This window comes from Lingula anatina, chromosome 2 (assembly GCF_051362555.1).
Source record: "Lingula anatina isolate TDL-2025a chromosome 2, LinAna3.0, whole genome shotgun sequence".
NCBI lineage: Eukaryota > Metazoa > Brachiopoda > Lingulata > Lingulida > Lingulidae > Lingula > Lingula anatina.
The window spans coordinates 35,074,928-35,091,959 of record NC_141768.1 but is presented as its reverse complement, the minus strand read 5'-3'; the positions used below and the strand labels follow the sequence as shown (position 1 = coordinate 35,091,959).

The following is a 17,032-nucleotide window of genomic DNA, read 5'->3' as shown; positions in this document are numbered from 1 at the left end:
AAATTACAGTTGCATTTGATATTTTATTTCTGTTTCAGTGTGTTAGAAAAAGACAAAATTGAAATAAATAAATAAAAACATAAATAAATAGTTAAGTATCAAGTTTTCTTACTTTTATTTCAAATCAGCAGAAAAATAATAATAATTTATTAACAAACTCATATGGAACTGGACTTATGAGAATTCTCCTTTTGCATTTTCAGCGGGAACGCAGAGAGAGTATAGTGAGTAACCCCCAGGTTAAATTGACCAGGACAGGCACCCTAGAGGTCCCACTGACAAGTGGGAACATCATGAGAATTCCCGCCAATAAACTCAATCAGCTCAACATCTCTGAGGGGATAGCCAAATCTTCACTCTGGAAGACCATTAATGAGACCAGTCAGGTAGACATGAATAAGCACCAGAAAGCTGCAGAAAACCAGTCACCAACAACAAGGTGAGTAACACACACAGTGCCAGCTCAAGTGTTGTATTTGGAATTCAACAGAGCTGTGCAGAAATGGATTGTGCATAGAACTTGGTGACAAGTACAATATTTGACTCCTACAGGCCACATAAAGGATAATTGCTTTATGCTACTGCGGGCCTTGGAGTTTGGAGCACAAATGCCCAGATGAATGACTCTAGTCTCAAATTAAGTGTCGCAAGGTTAAATAAATAGACAGGAACACAGCGTGGGAGCAGTTCATATGTAGTAATGCTCTGTTCTTGGTTACTAATTTTACATTCAGGTTCTAATCCATGGCTGAAGTCATGAAAGTGGGCATTTGTGCTCACAAATCTGACGCTCATGTTTGCAAATGCCTTATCTGTTTATAAGGCCTGCTCTAGTGTTTTAATGAATATAATTTTATTATGTGCTAGCTGGAATAAGTTTTTTTTCCTCAAATCCATCCATAGTATAACTTTCAAAGTGTAGATTTTTGATGTTACATAAGTAAGGATTTGTTTTGTATGTTGAACTTGGGGATCATTTTTTATCCCATTAAAAATGTGGGTTACTTTGAGGTCACAGTGAGTCACTTATTGCTTAAGATGTCATTTCTGTCAAAGTTTGTCAAAAAAATAAATAAATAAATAAAAAGGAAGAAAAAACAAACATGTTGTGTTGACGGAAACCTGTCATTTTCCTCATTACAAATGTTGCCTTAAAATCAGTGTTTCAATATTTCTCCTTTACAGACGTAGACTTAATCCTGGTCCTCAAGATAAAAGTTCCCACAGTCCCAAACCCGGGGCCCGCGAGCACTCTCCCATGCATCTAGACAGTATAAAAGAGGAGGGCGGAGGAGGCCAGGACAAGAAGCCAAATGTTAAATTTTTAATCTTTGATGAGGAGGGAGATCCCTTAATGACGGCAGAGCAGGAGGACACGGTATAACACTTTTGTAAGGGGTGTACCAGGTTTTAAAAGATGTGTATATTTGTGATATTGCAAGTCATTAGGAGCTCTTCCTCAACACCAGGGATTGAATATTTGACTAGTTAAGGCTACTTGATGAATAAACTGATAAATAGTCTTGTTGTTATTTTTACAAATATTATTATTATTACTAGTGCATTGTTATGGATTTATTATTTCTTTTAAGATGATTACCAATTTTGGTATTTTATGTATTTAAGCATAACAAAAAATGCCTAGAGTACAGAGTACATGGACTTTTTTGCAGTGATATTTTCATCGCAATATATTTAATTTTGTTAATATAATATTATTACATTATATTAATAAAGAAAAATGAACACACCACCATACCTGCAATAAAAAAATCCTTTTTTTCCTTTAATAACATAGCAAGAAAAGCGTTATGGCTCTCTGGTAGTGAAATAAAGTGGCTTGTTTCACAAAATCCTCATGAAAACCGAGACATTTTGATTTACTCAAGATGAACCAAACTTGCCTGCATATCAAGTAATATGATTAGAATCAAGTTCCCAATATCCATGTCTGTCTGCCTCGAGACTGCATTTCCAATAGCAGTATGTGTTTCAAATCATATCAAATATTGCCATAGGTTGGTAACACAACAAGTAATGAGGATGTTGTGAAGTGTGCTAAAAAAAATAAGTGAACTTGTACTCATAGATCAGGACTTTGTACTCTTTCAAAAAAAAAAAAAAAAATGTAACCCATGTATTCTTTTTATTTACATCACTTGAAATGCAGCAAATACTTGTAGTTGAGATTTATATGTATATAGTTATTAGGGATGAAGCCAGCTCTGAATCACCAAATGTAATTCATCAGAACATGAAGATAAACATCAAATATTTGAGTAATTATATTAAATGTGCGATGATTTATTACTGTATCACTGTTATGTGCAGTGTAATATGCTTCAGTTTTTGTGCTAATTCACTTTCATTTGTTATAGAATATCAGTCTTAGAGGGCTTTGAGGTCTTAAATTGGGTTATGAGTTTGTATTATTCAGACATTCAAACGGTATCTAAGGAAGTTTCTTTTTCATTTTCTTTGCCCAAAAAATGAGGATGAAAGAAGATACTGATTTACTTTAAATGACATCAAGAATATTGCATTGCTTACAGCACAGGATTAGGTTCTTCACTGATGTTATATACACTGTGCATGCTTTTGCAATTAACTTATCTTCTTTCTTAAAAGGGGGAAAAAAGTGACAACAGGGTGGATTATGCCGTCTTTTACTCAGTATTCAGTTCTTATTTGTAAAGTTGATCTCGACTTGTGAAAGTCCAGCTGTGAAGTGCCATTTCTTGGCTCTTAAGCTTGGCAAATGCGATCGTGAACAGTGAAGTCCAGCACAATTGTGATGTTCATTAATACAAGGTAGCTCTGGTATTTTCTTACCATTTTTTGATTCCTATTATTATACTTTTTTTAGTGGTTTGTCTCTTGTCTGTGCAATACTTTCAGCAGTATGGTGCAGTTTCCGTCTTTGCTTCACCTGGTTCAGGGTCTTGTTTCAAGCTCAGGGGATTTAACACTATTTCACAACACGGTTTAAAAGTAATAAAAAGGGCAATTATCAATGCAGCATAAGGCAGAGATTTTGCATTCTTTATTAACTGAAATATTTCTTGTAATTGGTTTGGACGTTTGCTAGGTGTTTCTGCATTCACACCAGCTTTTAGTCTATGTATTACTGTAGTTGCTGTCTGTGCAGACCTGTTATTTGGCTTGTGGTAAAAACAAAAGGACTGCCCTCTATGAGGTTGTACACATATATCTTTACTTCATCTAGGGAGGGCTTATGCAGTAATATTCAGATGACACTATTTTCCCCAGCACATAAAATTGTTGCTAGTTTTTTTTACAGATCAGACACAAAGGTGAAGAATGTAATGGAAATAATATCTCTCCGTCTTCACAAATAATTTGTATGGGATGACATCTTGAGATTTTTCCCAATATTTTCTTCCTAATTTCATAATTATTTCAGACTAGGAAAGCAAACCTAATTAACATGTACAATTCACTTGCAGTTTTGTATTAAAATTCTTGAAATTTTTATTATTATTGTGTTATTTATAGGCAAACCCTGGAGCTTGTAGTAAATGTTTTGTTTATTTTTATAGCACTGTTTTTATTTGAACAGCATGCATTTAACTGTTATCCTTGCTGTAATGATAAAGATATTGATTAGTTTATTGGCACACATTTTAGTAAGATAATTTGGGTATAAATGATGAAATAAGAGTGGTTAAACATTTTTGAACACTGTAAATAAGCAACGATTATTATTATATATAACAATTACATTGCTATTTTAAATGATATAGCTTTGATTATTAAAACCAATCCTTGAACACTTCAGTATATGGGCAATTGCTCTTAGAAGTCATTATTATATGGGTTTTAGGGTGTGAACTATCTGAAAAATTGTATTATACATATATATACACCTACGGGTGTCTTGTGTAAGATAAATATAGTAACTGTGTTACTGATTTTTAGATTATTGGCAACTTAAGACATCTGCCAAAGTTTGAGAGATTCTGAAGCTTTTGTTTGTGGAAACAGCTTTAACGTGTATCAAATAAATTGTAAAAGAGTGCATTTTTCCCCATCTTTAGTGGAACAGAAAAGTGTAAAGATATATCAGTACTAGACAGCAAATGTCTAATTCAAACCCGACTTGCTTATTAATTAATTAATTGTGTGCTATAAGGTGGTCCAAGTCAACTTAGGCAGACATTTCTATGCAGTTTGTAAATAAAGCAACTATTAAAGACATGGCATAACTTGTGAAGGTTGAAACCAGACTATAATGATTATGAATCTGCTCATACAGACATACTGCAAAAAGGGGAGGTGTTTAAAATGCATTTAAAATTATAAGATACGGGGTAGAAATTCTAACACTGTAGGATATGATGTATATCCTATTATAAAGTAAATAAAGTGAATTATTATATAATACTTTTAAAGTGATGTGCACTATGCTATATTCAAGTAAATGTTACATATTGATTTCTGTTTACCTGTAGTTAACATAAGAAATAATCCATTGAATTTTTAGATCTCACTTTTAAATGCAAATATATCACTGTTAATTGTGTATAGTATGTGGTTGCATAATGATTATTTTTTATTGAGGATTGGAAAACATTGGAAAAGAAAGAAAATTTTCATTGGTTACAAGACCTTATGATGGATGGGTAAGGATTGAATTAACCCCAGATTCTTTATTAGGACTGTTTAAATTGTTTAACAAATTCAAGAAAAGTTCTTTATGTAATTATGTATTTGTGTAGGAAAATTATAGCACTTGCACTTTGATTACAACATTGAAAGATGGAAAAAATTCCAGAAAAATTATGTAGGTTTAATTCATTTTTGAATAAAAAAGGAAATGTTACACTTTTTAAGTTGCGGAGATCACTTTTCTACAAGGTTTAGTTTTGAGGTGCTTTTGTTCAGCAGTTGTCAAACATTGTGATTTTAAAAAAGTTGAATATGCTAATAAAGAGGCCATGCTCTCAACCAAAAAATTTATACTTTACTACGACAAACAGAAAAAATTTTCTCTTTCAGAAGTGCCATTTTAATAAAATGGGCAGAGCTATTTTACCAATATCTTCAAAAGGAATGTAATTTAGAATTTCATATCTTGGAGAATTATACTTTCTGGGGTAAATACTAAATTACACAGCAATGCTGTCAAATGTACACACAAAAGACAATAATGAACAAAATGTGCTATTTTGTCAATTTTGATGCAATAACACTATGCTAAACAAAACACCAAATTTTAATAATACACCACAGGTAACATGGATATCAAGAATATGTAATCAGCATAAGGCTTCAGGCCCTTGAGAGTTTAAATTAACACATTGAAAAACTCAGAATAAGAAAAAACTGGATAAATTTGATTTTAAAAAAATGATCCAATCAAGCTGGTTTACCAATTTGAGCCTTATTTCAATCCTAAGAATCATTTAATCTTGTAATTGACCTGTTGCAAAAGAAACATGTTTTATCAGCTAAGAAAATTAAGGTTTTGCATGTTTAAACATAACTTTTATCTTTTTTTCGAGAAATGAAAAATGAGTTATCAACTCAACATTAGTAGGTGACAAAACCTTTAAGTTAATGGTTTCATCATATGAATGCTTACTACACAATGAAATGTCAAAAAAGTTGCAGTCTATATTAAAGGGATAATAACTCTTCATTTCTGCCAAAAATGAATTTTCCTGGAGTAAACAACAATTTTCCCATACTGACCAATGGTTAATGAATCCATTTTTACATTCAAAGTTGGTCCCTGGTTTTTTCCTAAAAAGTTTGGTTTTTTGTTAAAATCTCTTAAGAGATTTTAAGAGAGTATAGCCATCAATGGAGGTCATGTGGTCTAAAGACAAGCTCAGATATCAGTATAATAGCTATAACTGCCTTTCTTGTGGTAAAACAGAATATATTATGTTTCTATGAGTTATTAACAATGTTTTTATTGTGAAATATAGATCTCATATGAAAAGTTATTATCCCTTTAAAGTATGTAGATCTACTTTTTTGGTGAATAATGCTCTTTAAGTGTTTCAAAAGCAGTCTGCCTATAACGAATGAAGTACACATGATCAATGATAAACAATTTTTGTTGTATTTGAACACTATGTTATACAAGTAGCCTTATATGATTGAACATCAAAAGCACAGCTGATGATGATGATGATGATGAGGATATTATTGGTTATCACTTCTCATTTTGCTTTGGGTAAATGTACTTGAAGAGCAAATTTCATCTTTAAGATTGCAAGTCCATAAGAGTCAATAACATGAAATAGGCTGGAGAAGCTTTTTTCATTGTGTAGTTTTAAGATCAAGGATATCAGTTTAAACAAGACTTGATTGTAAGTTGCCCAAATACCTCAAATAAAGTCTCTCTGAAACCTGAAAAGGAAAAACGTTTAAGCAACTAACTCTCAACACTTAGAGCTTCACAAATACAAGACTGGTAGACAGCAAAATGGTGGTGTATACTTAATTTATGGAGTGAATTTCACATAAAGATGATCTAATTTCCCTTTTTTTTTTCTTATTTTACAGAATCTTTCAATCACATGATTTTGATGTTACAGTTTTACAGACACAGATCTAGAATGAGCACAGATAATAAAAAAATCATTGCTAACATTTGAAAATGCCCATTTTATACATTATAATTCAATACAATACAATGTACATTACAAATTATAAAACATAAAACCAATGCATCTGTGTGTCTGTATGACATCTTGAATTCATAAAAAACATGCAGAATTGCTCATAAGCTTCTGATTAGAATCCCCCCCCCCCCAAGGCATGCATGCTGCAAGTACAGTCAATGTGATAATTTTAAGTAAATGTTGTATCAGAGGAGAAAGCACCTGCCAGTCTGAACTCGTCTCTTAACAGGACACAGAACATCCTCTGTGCTGAGGGCCTGGAGTAAGGGGCTGGTCGTGGTACAACTGTCCTAAGGATGTACTCCCTGCCTGCAGGCCTAGGAAAGTCCGACCCATTCTTGATGTTGTCCTCGGGAGACACAGGCATGCCATTCACCATCATGTTTGCACTCTGAAAAACAGAAGACATGCATTGACGTTAGCACAAATAATGTTATCATATTGCACATTGCACATTGTCAATAAAAAGGGAGTATCCATGTACCAAAAGGAATCATGACCAGTGTAGATGGAGCATTGATCAAACTACTTTTGTCTCATTACCAAATATCACCAATTTAAAGTTAGGCAAGAGACTTTCTCTTTCCACACTCAAGATATTGAGGTTTTCCTTGCACACACTACATACTGGAAGTATTTTACACTTTTTCAATTTGGAAATGAACCATTTTTCATTCAATCCAAATGATTTCCTAATCCAAGCCTCTATCAACAAACTCTCTGTCAAAGATTCTATCAATGTCCCAGCTTTCACCCACCTTCTGTGCTTCGGCAAACAATTTATGTATGATGGCCCCTGCTGGGCCCCTGGCCCCTCCCGCCACCTCAACCTCTGGCTGTTCCAGTAATTTGGAGGCAAACTCCTCTATGTGGCCCTGGTGTGCCTTGTCCTCTGTCTCCCACTGGAACTTATTCCTCAGAGACCTGCCCCTAGCTATGACCAGTTCTGCTAGCCTCAGCTGGTTTAGGAGATCCTGTGTGGGGGATATGATGATGATGAAAGTAGTAATTAAAGAAGAAATGAGCTCTTAATTCTTGTCCCTGGATCAAACAATGTCAGTGAATGTATAGTCATTAATTTGTTTTATCTAGCTTACACAAAGAGGGTTGACAAGTATTACAGATCCAAATATAGTGCCCACCTCGTATTTTTTGACATCCTGATCTGGGGCTCTGGTTACTTTACTGCTTTTGGTCTGGATCTGTTGAAGTAATGTGTTTAAGCTGGGTATACTGGAATCATCTGTAAGAATGTATACATTTGCATGATAAAATTTAGTAAACAGTGAGAAGGCAATTTGCTATCAATATGAATTTGGAATTTAATCAAAAGAAACATTTTGCTAACATGCATAATGAAATAATGATACTATTTCAACTAAAAATTCACAAAACTCAACTGAAGTACTCATTTTCATTTAATTTTTTTTCTACATATTTTGAGCCAAATGATAATATAGGTAAATGTACTTGTAGATACTTACTGTTTTCCTGTAGTTTGATAATAGCACCATGAATAAGCATTGGCATCAAATGAAGGGCAAGCTGACCTGGTTTCAGGGAGGCTAAGAAGTGGAGAACCTAAAAAAAAAATCATTTTACCACGCCAACAGGACAAGGCTGTCATCATATTATATCTCTCTCATCTAAAATTCTTAAATAAACACATATATTTTTAATGAAATATTTTAACAAATCCATACCATACAAACAAGGGGGTTGTAACATGACAATTCTGTTTGACACTCAGTCCATTTTATAAAAATAGGCTATTTTACTTGAATGTATTCAAATATTTAAGTTAAATCAAATACATAGTACTCACAATTGACACACACTCCTTACTAATCTGAATTAAAAAAATTAACCTACTGCCAGTGCATGAATATAATTATCTGACAATAAAAACTACCTTTTCTGCCTCCTTAGTATCATCAAAGAGTCTCTTCTGTCTCCTGACTGGTACTGGCTTCGCATTATGCCAGACTTCAACCCACATGTTACCAGGGATCTGCATCCTCTGACTCAGTTGACCTGAGCAAAAAACTTCTTACTATCAATATATATACCATATCAAGTGTTACAGAATTGAAGCCAGCTATTCAAAAATAATAAGATGATAATTATACTGTATATCATTCTGATGAGCTGTAGGGCTTAAAGATTTAATAAATTGAAGATGATAATAAAGATAACGAATCCACCTCACTAGTCTGTTAAATCATGTACACTAGTTCCAAATTTAATTAACATTATAGTGAAACAAATGACTTTCAGTGACATAAAGAGTAACCACAGCAAGCCCAGGTTTGCGTGTTATTAAATCGCCCAATACGTAGATATAAAGTTCTTTACCTTTCTTTTCTCCTTGTGAATCCTGGTCTGCATCCTCCTCTTCTATATAGTCCCTAGGGGAGTACCAGCGAACAAAATCCTCTAGGATACAACCAGGGTTGGCAGCCTCAAAAACAACAGTAAATACTGGTAACACTTTGAGTACAGCAGTAGATTAAAAAAAAAAAAAAAAACAACTCTCATTTCCTTTTGGAATATTTCATATATTTCATCTATATTTATTACTTTTGCAATATTTCATAAATAAACTTAATTTTGCAACATTTCATAGATGTCAATTTTTTTCAAATTAAATAAATTCTACCCATGTTGAAACATTTTGTACAAAAACAATTAAAAAAAAACTTGTCATTATCCATTTTATGTTCATTAAAAAAACACACTGGACTCTAGACCTCGTGCAATTTTCCACATCCCAGTTAACTAAGTTACCTTGAAAGCCTCCATATCTGACAACAGACAAGCACTTTGCATCCTTGCCCTCAGATGTGTGCCTTCTACTGATGACCCCAGACTGAAACACAGAATGCAATGCTGATTAAAAATTTCTTTCTACCACTCCTAACATCATACATGTGCAACAAACACATTATATAAAAGCAAAATTTCAAAATAGCAATGAAGAAACAAACATCCAACCACTGTACAATGTTGTAAATGTGTGCATCCTTGATAGATCTTTGTTTGTGAAGGCCACTTATTTGCATCCACTTACTTGGCTAGCACTTCAGCATGCTCTGCCAGCATGTCCTCAGTCATGGGAGCAGGTTCCTGTGTGATGGGAATGTAGAGAATCTCGTCCCTTCTCAACAATTTCAACTCCCCGCACGGCCTGAGACGCCCCTCTGGCTGCAATGTCACCGAGTCCTCATACCTGACATCTGTGGACCCACTGAGATCTGAGGCAAGGCTGATAGCCTCTTCATTATCACAGTCTTCTCCTAGCAAAGACGTACTGTCACTTGAATCAGCCACAGATGTCTTTTTAGCTAAAGATACCTGACTCATAGATTCTTGGCACTCATAAAATTCATCATCATCATCGTCGTCATCATCTTCCCCCTCTTTCTCCTTTGCTGCATCTTTTCCAGTGTCTTTCTCAAAGTTTTTACCCTTCGTGTCCTGTACCGAAGACTTAACTTGCTTACCTAACTGTTCAATGTTGTCTGATATAGAGGTATGTTTTACCTCCAGACCAAGTGCAGACCTCGTTTTCTTCCTATCAATACAACAGTTCAACATCTGGAAAGTAAGACGAAGTTGAGTTTCACCTGTACTTAAATTTGCTGCATTTAATGCAAGTGCTCAAAAAAATTTTTTTCAAACTTCATAAAAAAATACACCTGAGCCTAAAGTATGTTGAATCTTATCAGTGGGCAAAGGCTCAGCCGATAAACTAAAACCTTATGCAATATACAATTAAGCATGTTACAACTACAGTTATGGGGACAAGGATGGGATCTGAGATTTTTTTTATCTTTACATCAGGCAATAACACAATTCTTGTGTCTTGAACTTGGTCGTTTCATTAGAAAGAAATTTGCAGTGCATTAATTAATTTATGCATTATTACCTGTAACTTCTGATGAAGTAAACTTGTCCCTAGATTAGGTGAACCTTTTTCTAAACTGAAAAGAATCAATGGTTTGAGAAATTACAGAGCTTTTAATAACATCGTAGGTAAAATAAAGATGCAAACCAGGCAATTTGTTTTTATTTATTTTTTGTAATATAGTCGTTTTCCTGTGTGCCTACCTTTAGTCAATTTCATGGCACACAAACAAATTGCTACGAAGATATTTATCTCATAAAAGAAAATCAAAAGTTTTTGCAAAAAAATTTGACCTTTCCTTTTTTACTATCTTTAAAAACATTTTCTCGCCTATTTAGAACTTTAGAACCATACACTCACCCTATAATGTAGTAGTCATTTTCCCATCTATATCTCATCTCCAGTACAAACTCCTGCCACAGATGGGCCAGAGCTCTCAGGCCGCCACCACTGTGGTTCAGTATACAGCAACAAATAGCCAGTTTGTGAGTCAGGCTGTCCACAGGAGCTGACTTCAACTGTCGTCCGAGATCCTGAAACGTAATAAAAATAAAGTCTCCTATCTTTAACAATTAGAGTTAAGACCAAAGCCTTCCCCAGAGAGCTGTCCAGCAATCATTGGGACTGCCAGTGGCCTCAAAAGATATATTATCAAAGATGGCTAGGCAGCTTACAAAAATTTCGGTAAATGATGGGCTGGTTTGTGTGACGGCCTATGAATGGACTACTAGATTCCTAGAAAGTAGTTTGATGTAGCTAGATGGTAAGATGCATCCCAGTTAAATAAAACTGCGTTCTATGGCCTTGGTTAGGACAATTGCCACCCAAAAGATTATTAAAAATAGGCATAATGCTTTCAAAGAAAGATGTTCATCTATTCTAATTTTTCCAGTCATGATGCACTCATACCTTTGTGACATCTGAAGTTTCTGATTTGGAGGATCCAATGGTGGAAGTTTGCTCCGTTTTATCCTCATTGACAGAATCAGGAAATAGAAACTGAAATTAAGAATTTAATGACTTTCAGTCCCATTAAACTGGTAGGGAACTTAATATGAGAGAATCACAGAAAAATAGCACAAAATTGACCTAAAACGCAAACTGACATTTATTAGTTACTCTTTTAGTGATAAACATCAATCTCAGCATCAGCTTGAGTGAACTCACTACACTGTAAACAGTTGATAATTCTACAACACAATGCTAATTTTTCATTCAGCTAAGTCCTAACCTGCAATAATTTATTCAACAGGGGTTCTGGGATTGGTGCATCTTCTGCCTTCATCTTCATCTTGGATGATGCACTGGTCATAACATTGGAGATAGAGGGAAGGTTATAGCTTACTGTTGGTTCTGTTAATCTCTGCAGAGCTTTACTGACATCTGCATTATCTGAAATACCAATGGTGGCAATACACAGGAGATGAAAGAAAGATTGTAGCTTACTGTGGATTTTTAAAATTTTTTAGGAAGAATGTTGTTGTGCCTTCACAGAAATTGCAATATCTTAAATATGGAATGCTGATGATTTTGATTGAAAGAAAAAGGTGCCTAACTCTTTGAAAAAAGTATCCAGGATATAAAGATTTTACTCTTAATATTTCAAACTTTTTGCCAGTATTGAATTGATGCTGCTGACAAAAATGGGAGCACAAAAGCTTGTGACAAAGTCTTCTCTCTTCATTCCACAAACTGACTGTTTTGTTCAAAAGCTTTTTTCACGTTCTGATTGTTAGCACTATACCTTGCCAAAGTTGGGGTCAAGATCTGAAAGACTAACACTAACCTTTTTCCTCCTCTTGAAACGTATGCCTTCCCAACAACTGGTCAGTTGACTCCTTTCTGTAGCATACAGCTATAAATTCATCAAGATAATCACCTGTAACAATAAAATAAGAATACCCCAAAAATATAAACAGAATATCATTACCATAAGATAACAAAAGCGAAAATACATTAGAGTAAATTTTAATGAAAAATTTTATAATCTATGAAAGACTTTCTATAGGTTATCCAAAGAAGTCACTTTCCTACAGCATTAGAAATGTCACACATGGTCATATATGTTCTTAATATCAAACAAGCATGCCTGTAAGCACATACAAAGGAGACCTATATTACCAAGTAGACAGAGAACATCCTCTGACATCTGCACCCTCACAGACCACTGTGGAGCTTGGAGTGGGTCAAGGTCCCTGGAACAAAACAAAGAAAATCATCACTACAGACCAATTCTTAGTGTTACACAAACACACATGCGTGCATGCACGTGCACACACACACACACACACACACCTTGCACTGATTTTGGAATAAAACATCTATGACATCCATTACACAACAAAAGACAAGATCTATACTTACGTGTATGTATCATTGTCTACAATCATTTCTTCAGACAAATTTGGCCATGTTGTAGAAAGATGCAATTCACTGAAATTGAATGGAACATTTTTCAAAAAGTTTTTAAGTATATATGGTTGGGACTAAAACCATGAGTACTGCCAGTGCCTATGCTAATGGTACAATATTTAACCATGTTTGACAAAACAATGACAAAATGTAATGAAAAACATTTCCTAATCTGAAAGGATAAGTCTTGTTTAGTGAAAATGATAAAGAAAAAAAATCCGCTGATTTAACTGAATTTCCAACAAGGTCATAGAAATGATGCTGTTCTACAAATTGATTATAAATAAAATTTCACAACAATACTTTGGAAAAAGTAAACTCCATTTTTTTTTTACCCAATTTCTAAATGAAAGATACCTGACTGGGTCCTCACAAGCTCCAAATGGCAATGTCTCAAAGTCTGTACACCCAATCTCATCTTCTGTGACAGATTCAATGTCTGAAATAAAATATGTAGCACAAATATGACTATCAAAAACATAAGAACATGAATTTCCTGTTCTAAACAATCAAGTTTGCACTGCCAAATATCAAATTTTCATCATTAAACAAAACAATACCAGGCCCCCACAACAACAGAGTCAATTCTTTTTAATTTATAAGAAGTAGACTATATAGTCAGTTACCCTGATAAAAAGTCTGATAAACATTTTACAACAAATGGCAAATCCTACGACAAAAATAACATAATTACCAGGAGGTGCCTGTGGCCAGGCATACTGTGTCCAGTCTTGTAACACATAGGTGAACCTCACTGACACAGTGACTGGAGGAGGAGGGGAGATGGGGGATGCCTAAAAGGTATAGTAATGGCATTAGTTTTAACTGATCCTGAAATTAGGCATGTTCAAAATCAAAGTAATACTCAACTTAAGCTGGCTTTATTGATGTCACTAGATAAAGCCTGCATTGTGGTTTCAGGCAATTTTGATGCTACTCAGTTTAATTCTGGTTTAAGTTAGCACCATAGTGAATGCAGCAATAAATCCCCATTCTCACCAGTTTTCCCTTGAATACATCTAACAGTCCTGAAAGATGATTGTACTGTGGCGGGATCCTCTTCAGGTGAACCATGTCAAAACTGGTCCGTACTCCTGGGAACTCACACAGCCCATAGTATAGACGCCTCCACTTCTGATGACCTTGGATAAATACAGGCACCTGGCTTCAATTGAAAATGGTTTTAAAAAATTAATTTGCAAGTGGCATATTGATCTAAAGCATAAAATCTGATAAACATCATGATAAAAATAAAATTCTTGGTCTTATAAAAATCATCAATTTACTGAGTTATAAAAGTTTAAAAGTCAACTAAGCACATAAACAAATAAATAAAACTTACCATCCAGTGTTATTCACAGCAATAGCAATAGAGCTCATGAGAATATTGATCCTAGTTTCACTTGTAACGGCTTCAGAAGTAGCCCCAGGAGAAATAACCACAAAGTCACGTATGCCATACCTAGAAAATACAATTCATTATGTATCAACTGAGCATCTAATAGTAAGTGTCACTTCTAGAATCAGTGTGTCATAAAGTGAGACATTTATCCACCAAAGAATATTAATACTTTGACAGCCGGTAAAAATGATAAGAAACTGCATTTGGAGCCTGTCTGCACACCTTGCGCATTGATCTTGTGATCAAAGACTTACCTTTAGTCCTTTCACCCACTTCTGTATGCATTTTCACATTCCCAAAAAGTAATTTCATACAATGTAGCTGTTACATTTTATTAACTTATGAAAATATAAGACATACAAGAGAATGATGCCAAATTGAATATACTTAATCCCTTGGCTGTATTGGGGAATTACAAGATAAACACAAATAGAGTTGACATGAACATCATTCTATTCACAGGCACATTGCTGCATGTACTGTGTACACGTACCATCTACTCAGACAATGTGCTCTACTTGGGAAATCATTCTCCATGCTAAGTATATCCTGCAGGGGCTGAGGTATTGCATCTACAATAACAAAACATAGGATATCAAAAATAATATCATCCTCATATACATTAAACGCAAAAATACAAGCCACAAGTTGTGTGTGTGTGTGTGTGTGTGTGTGTGTGTGTGTGTGTGTGTGTGCGCGCGCGCGTGCACGCACTAACACCCTGTTTACATTAACTAAATGATCAACCTGGGCCCATTCCAGAACAGTCCATTTATGCAGGTATTATGAATTCACAATCCTGACTTACTTCTTATTTTATCTTAAAATTGCCTCTTAATTTTATCTTAAAATCCACTGGCCTGCCTTAATTATATATGCTTTTGTGCCTTTACCTTCTTTGGCCACAAATGTTTTCATACTCCATCATACTTTCTTTCATCCTCCTTTCCTAAAGTTACTTTCATTCTACAACATACTTACTTTCATCCTCCTCCACCATAGCTGTGGCACCTTCCTCTGTATCTGGGCCATTAGGTGCCTGTTTGAGACAGTGCCTCACTATAGTAAATGGAAAATCTGCAAATTTCAATGTATCTGTTGTATCTTCCCAAGTGCCGCTGCTGTACTCTCCCTACAAGTGAAAAAAATAATACAAGATTTGAAATAAGATGTTATTGAGATTAGGAAATGTAGGCATTTTCCATGAAGTTTTAGCAAGCTCTGCACAAATTCATATTTTCATTTGTATTCAATTTGCATAAATTTTTTATTATTTTAATAATTAATTCAATATAATAAACATATGGTAATACATAGCCATAAAAGTCTTGTAATGGAGATAAACATCAAAAGGGACATTCCAGGATATTTGAGTCCAATTACTTGTGGTAATGGACTGTCTTAGCATGATAAATGTTTTCCGATGTTAATTTTTCATACCTTAAATATCTATAAGCAATGAATCTAAATTTATTTAATGCTTGCCATAATACAGAAATGATCTTCTGTGCTACTTTGGAATCGGAAATAGATATGTGGATATTGGCAGCCTCTCACAGTTATGCAACAACCTACTTCTTGTATGTGTACCTCAATGGTATATTTTTATCGACTTTTCTTTCAATTATTGTCTTTTCAAATTCAATATCTAGAAGTTGTTAAGACATTATAAAGAACACCTGTTGATATTCAGCCAAGATATAATGTATGATATATATAATAAAGTTGATTTCGGTAATTTGAAACTTAATTCCATAGGATTGTAGTATATACATGGATTTGGTTATAAGTAGGGCAAAGACTGTGTATGAGTACCTCTGCAAGTACATTGCATTTTCTATAAATCTTTTGAATGGGTAAAAGACTGACCTTCTTTAAAGGAGAGAGTGAAACTGGACTTGTTAATTTCCATTCATGAATAAGTTCTTCTATTCTTGCAATAAACCTGAAGGATGAAAATATCGAGCTGTAAAAATACAGTAAAATACATCCTTTATTACAGATATTTCATGTCATCACTTATGAATTTTTGTTAGGGTGACGTTTGCTAAATTACACATACAGTAAATTGAAAATTGAAGGAAAAAATATCGATTCATTAGTGTAATTTTTCTATTCACCTCTCCCATTCAGATGCTGTTGTAAAATCTGTAATCTCAAAAACCTCAGGCTCCTGAAAAAAATTAATAAAACTAACAGTAATATTATATTTTATCTACTACAGGCTAAAGTGTATTTTAAATTGCTAGAGAAAAGAATTTAGTTCATTTTGCAACTCTGCGTGATTTGGTTCTTAATCCAGTACAGCATATAAGAGGCAGTTTTACTGAATGCTATCAAAATATTAAATAGAAACTCTACGTTTTGAAACCACTTTTAAGTTCAACTACCAGAAAATAATCAAGAATTGCAAGAATATACTACCAACCTCGTCTGCCATCGTCCCACCAGAGATGGCTAGCTGCAGTCGAGAGACGTACCTGCTCAAGCCAGAATTTTATAAAATTGTTAGAAATTACTTAACCGATTTTGAGCAGGGTTTTTGCATTATGATGGGTTATAATAGAGGTTATTTTATGTGTTTTAAACTCCAAAACTGAGCAAGTGAACACCTAACGTGCGACAGCGTAAATATTTTGCAGCCGGAAGTTTTTG

General features: G+C 34.3%; 2 protein-coding genes across 9 annotated transcripts in view; one reads left to right on the top strand and one right to left on the bottom strand.

Moving 5' to 3' along the window:
- The window catches only part of LOC106163009 (electroneutral sodium bicarbonate exchanger 1), a 48,135-nt gene extending 43,287 nt beyond the window's left edge, over positions 1-4,848 (top strand). For all 8 annotated transcript variants that reach the window (XM_087005730.1, XM_087005722.1, XM_087005729.1 and 5 more), the window contains 2 exons: positions 204-439; positions 1,186-4,848. In XM_087005730.1, coding sequence (XP_086861856.1) covers positions 204-439; positions 1,186-1,384 — 435 coding nt within the window. In that variant the 3' untranslated portion in view covers positions 1,385-4,848. The remainder of the gene's footprint in view (positions 1-203; positions 440-1,185) is intronic.
- Positions 4,849-6,070: 1,222 nt separating this feature from the next.
- On the bottom strand, positions 6,071-17,009 carry LOC106163010 (rab3 GTPase-activating protein catalytic subunit-like). Its single transcript, XM_087005731.1, has 24 exons — positions 16,806-17,009; positions 16,498-16,550; positions 16,247-16,322; positions 15,359-15,509; positions 14,871-14,949; positions 14,318-14,437; positions 13,975-14,140; positions 13,670-13,769; positions 13,333-13,414; positions 12,928-12,996; positions 12,685-12,758; positions 12,350-12,442; positions 11,795-11,955; positions 11,473-11,562; positions 10,924-11,096; positions 10,585-10,639; positions 9,727-10,253; positions 9,444-9,525; positions 9,012-9,117; positions 8,569-8,690; positions 8,141-8,237; positions 7,799-7,899; positions 7,415-7,630; positions 6,071-7,047 (listed from the first exon to the last, which is right to left on the bottom strand). Exons 1-24 carry the CDS (start codon positions 16,815-16,817, stop codon positions 6,826-6,828), a joined length of 3,027 nt encoding a protein of 1,008 aa, XP_086861857.1. The 5' UTR covers positions 16,818-17,009; the 3' UTR covers positions 6,071-6,825.
- Between the last annotated feature and the right edge of the window lie 23 nt (positions 17,010-17,032).

Coding starts and splice junctions, on each gene's coding strand:
- LOC106163010 (XM_087005731.1), bottom strand. Junction 14,141..14,317: donor GCTGTGAATAACACTGGATG/GTAAGTTTTATT, acceptor TTTCAATTGAAG/CCAGGTGCCTGTATTTATCC. Junction 11,956..12,349: donor GTTTCAAGAGGAGGAAAAAG/GTTAGTGTTAGT, acceptor TTGGTATTTCAG/ATAATGCAGATGTCAGTAAA.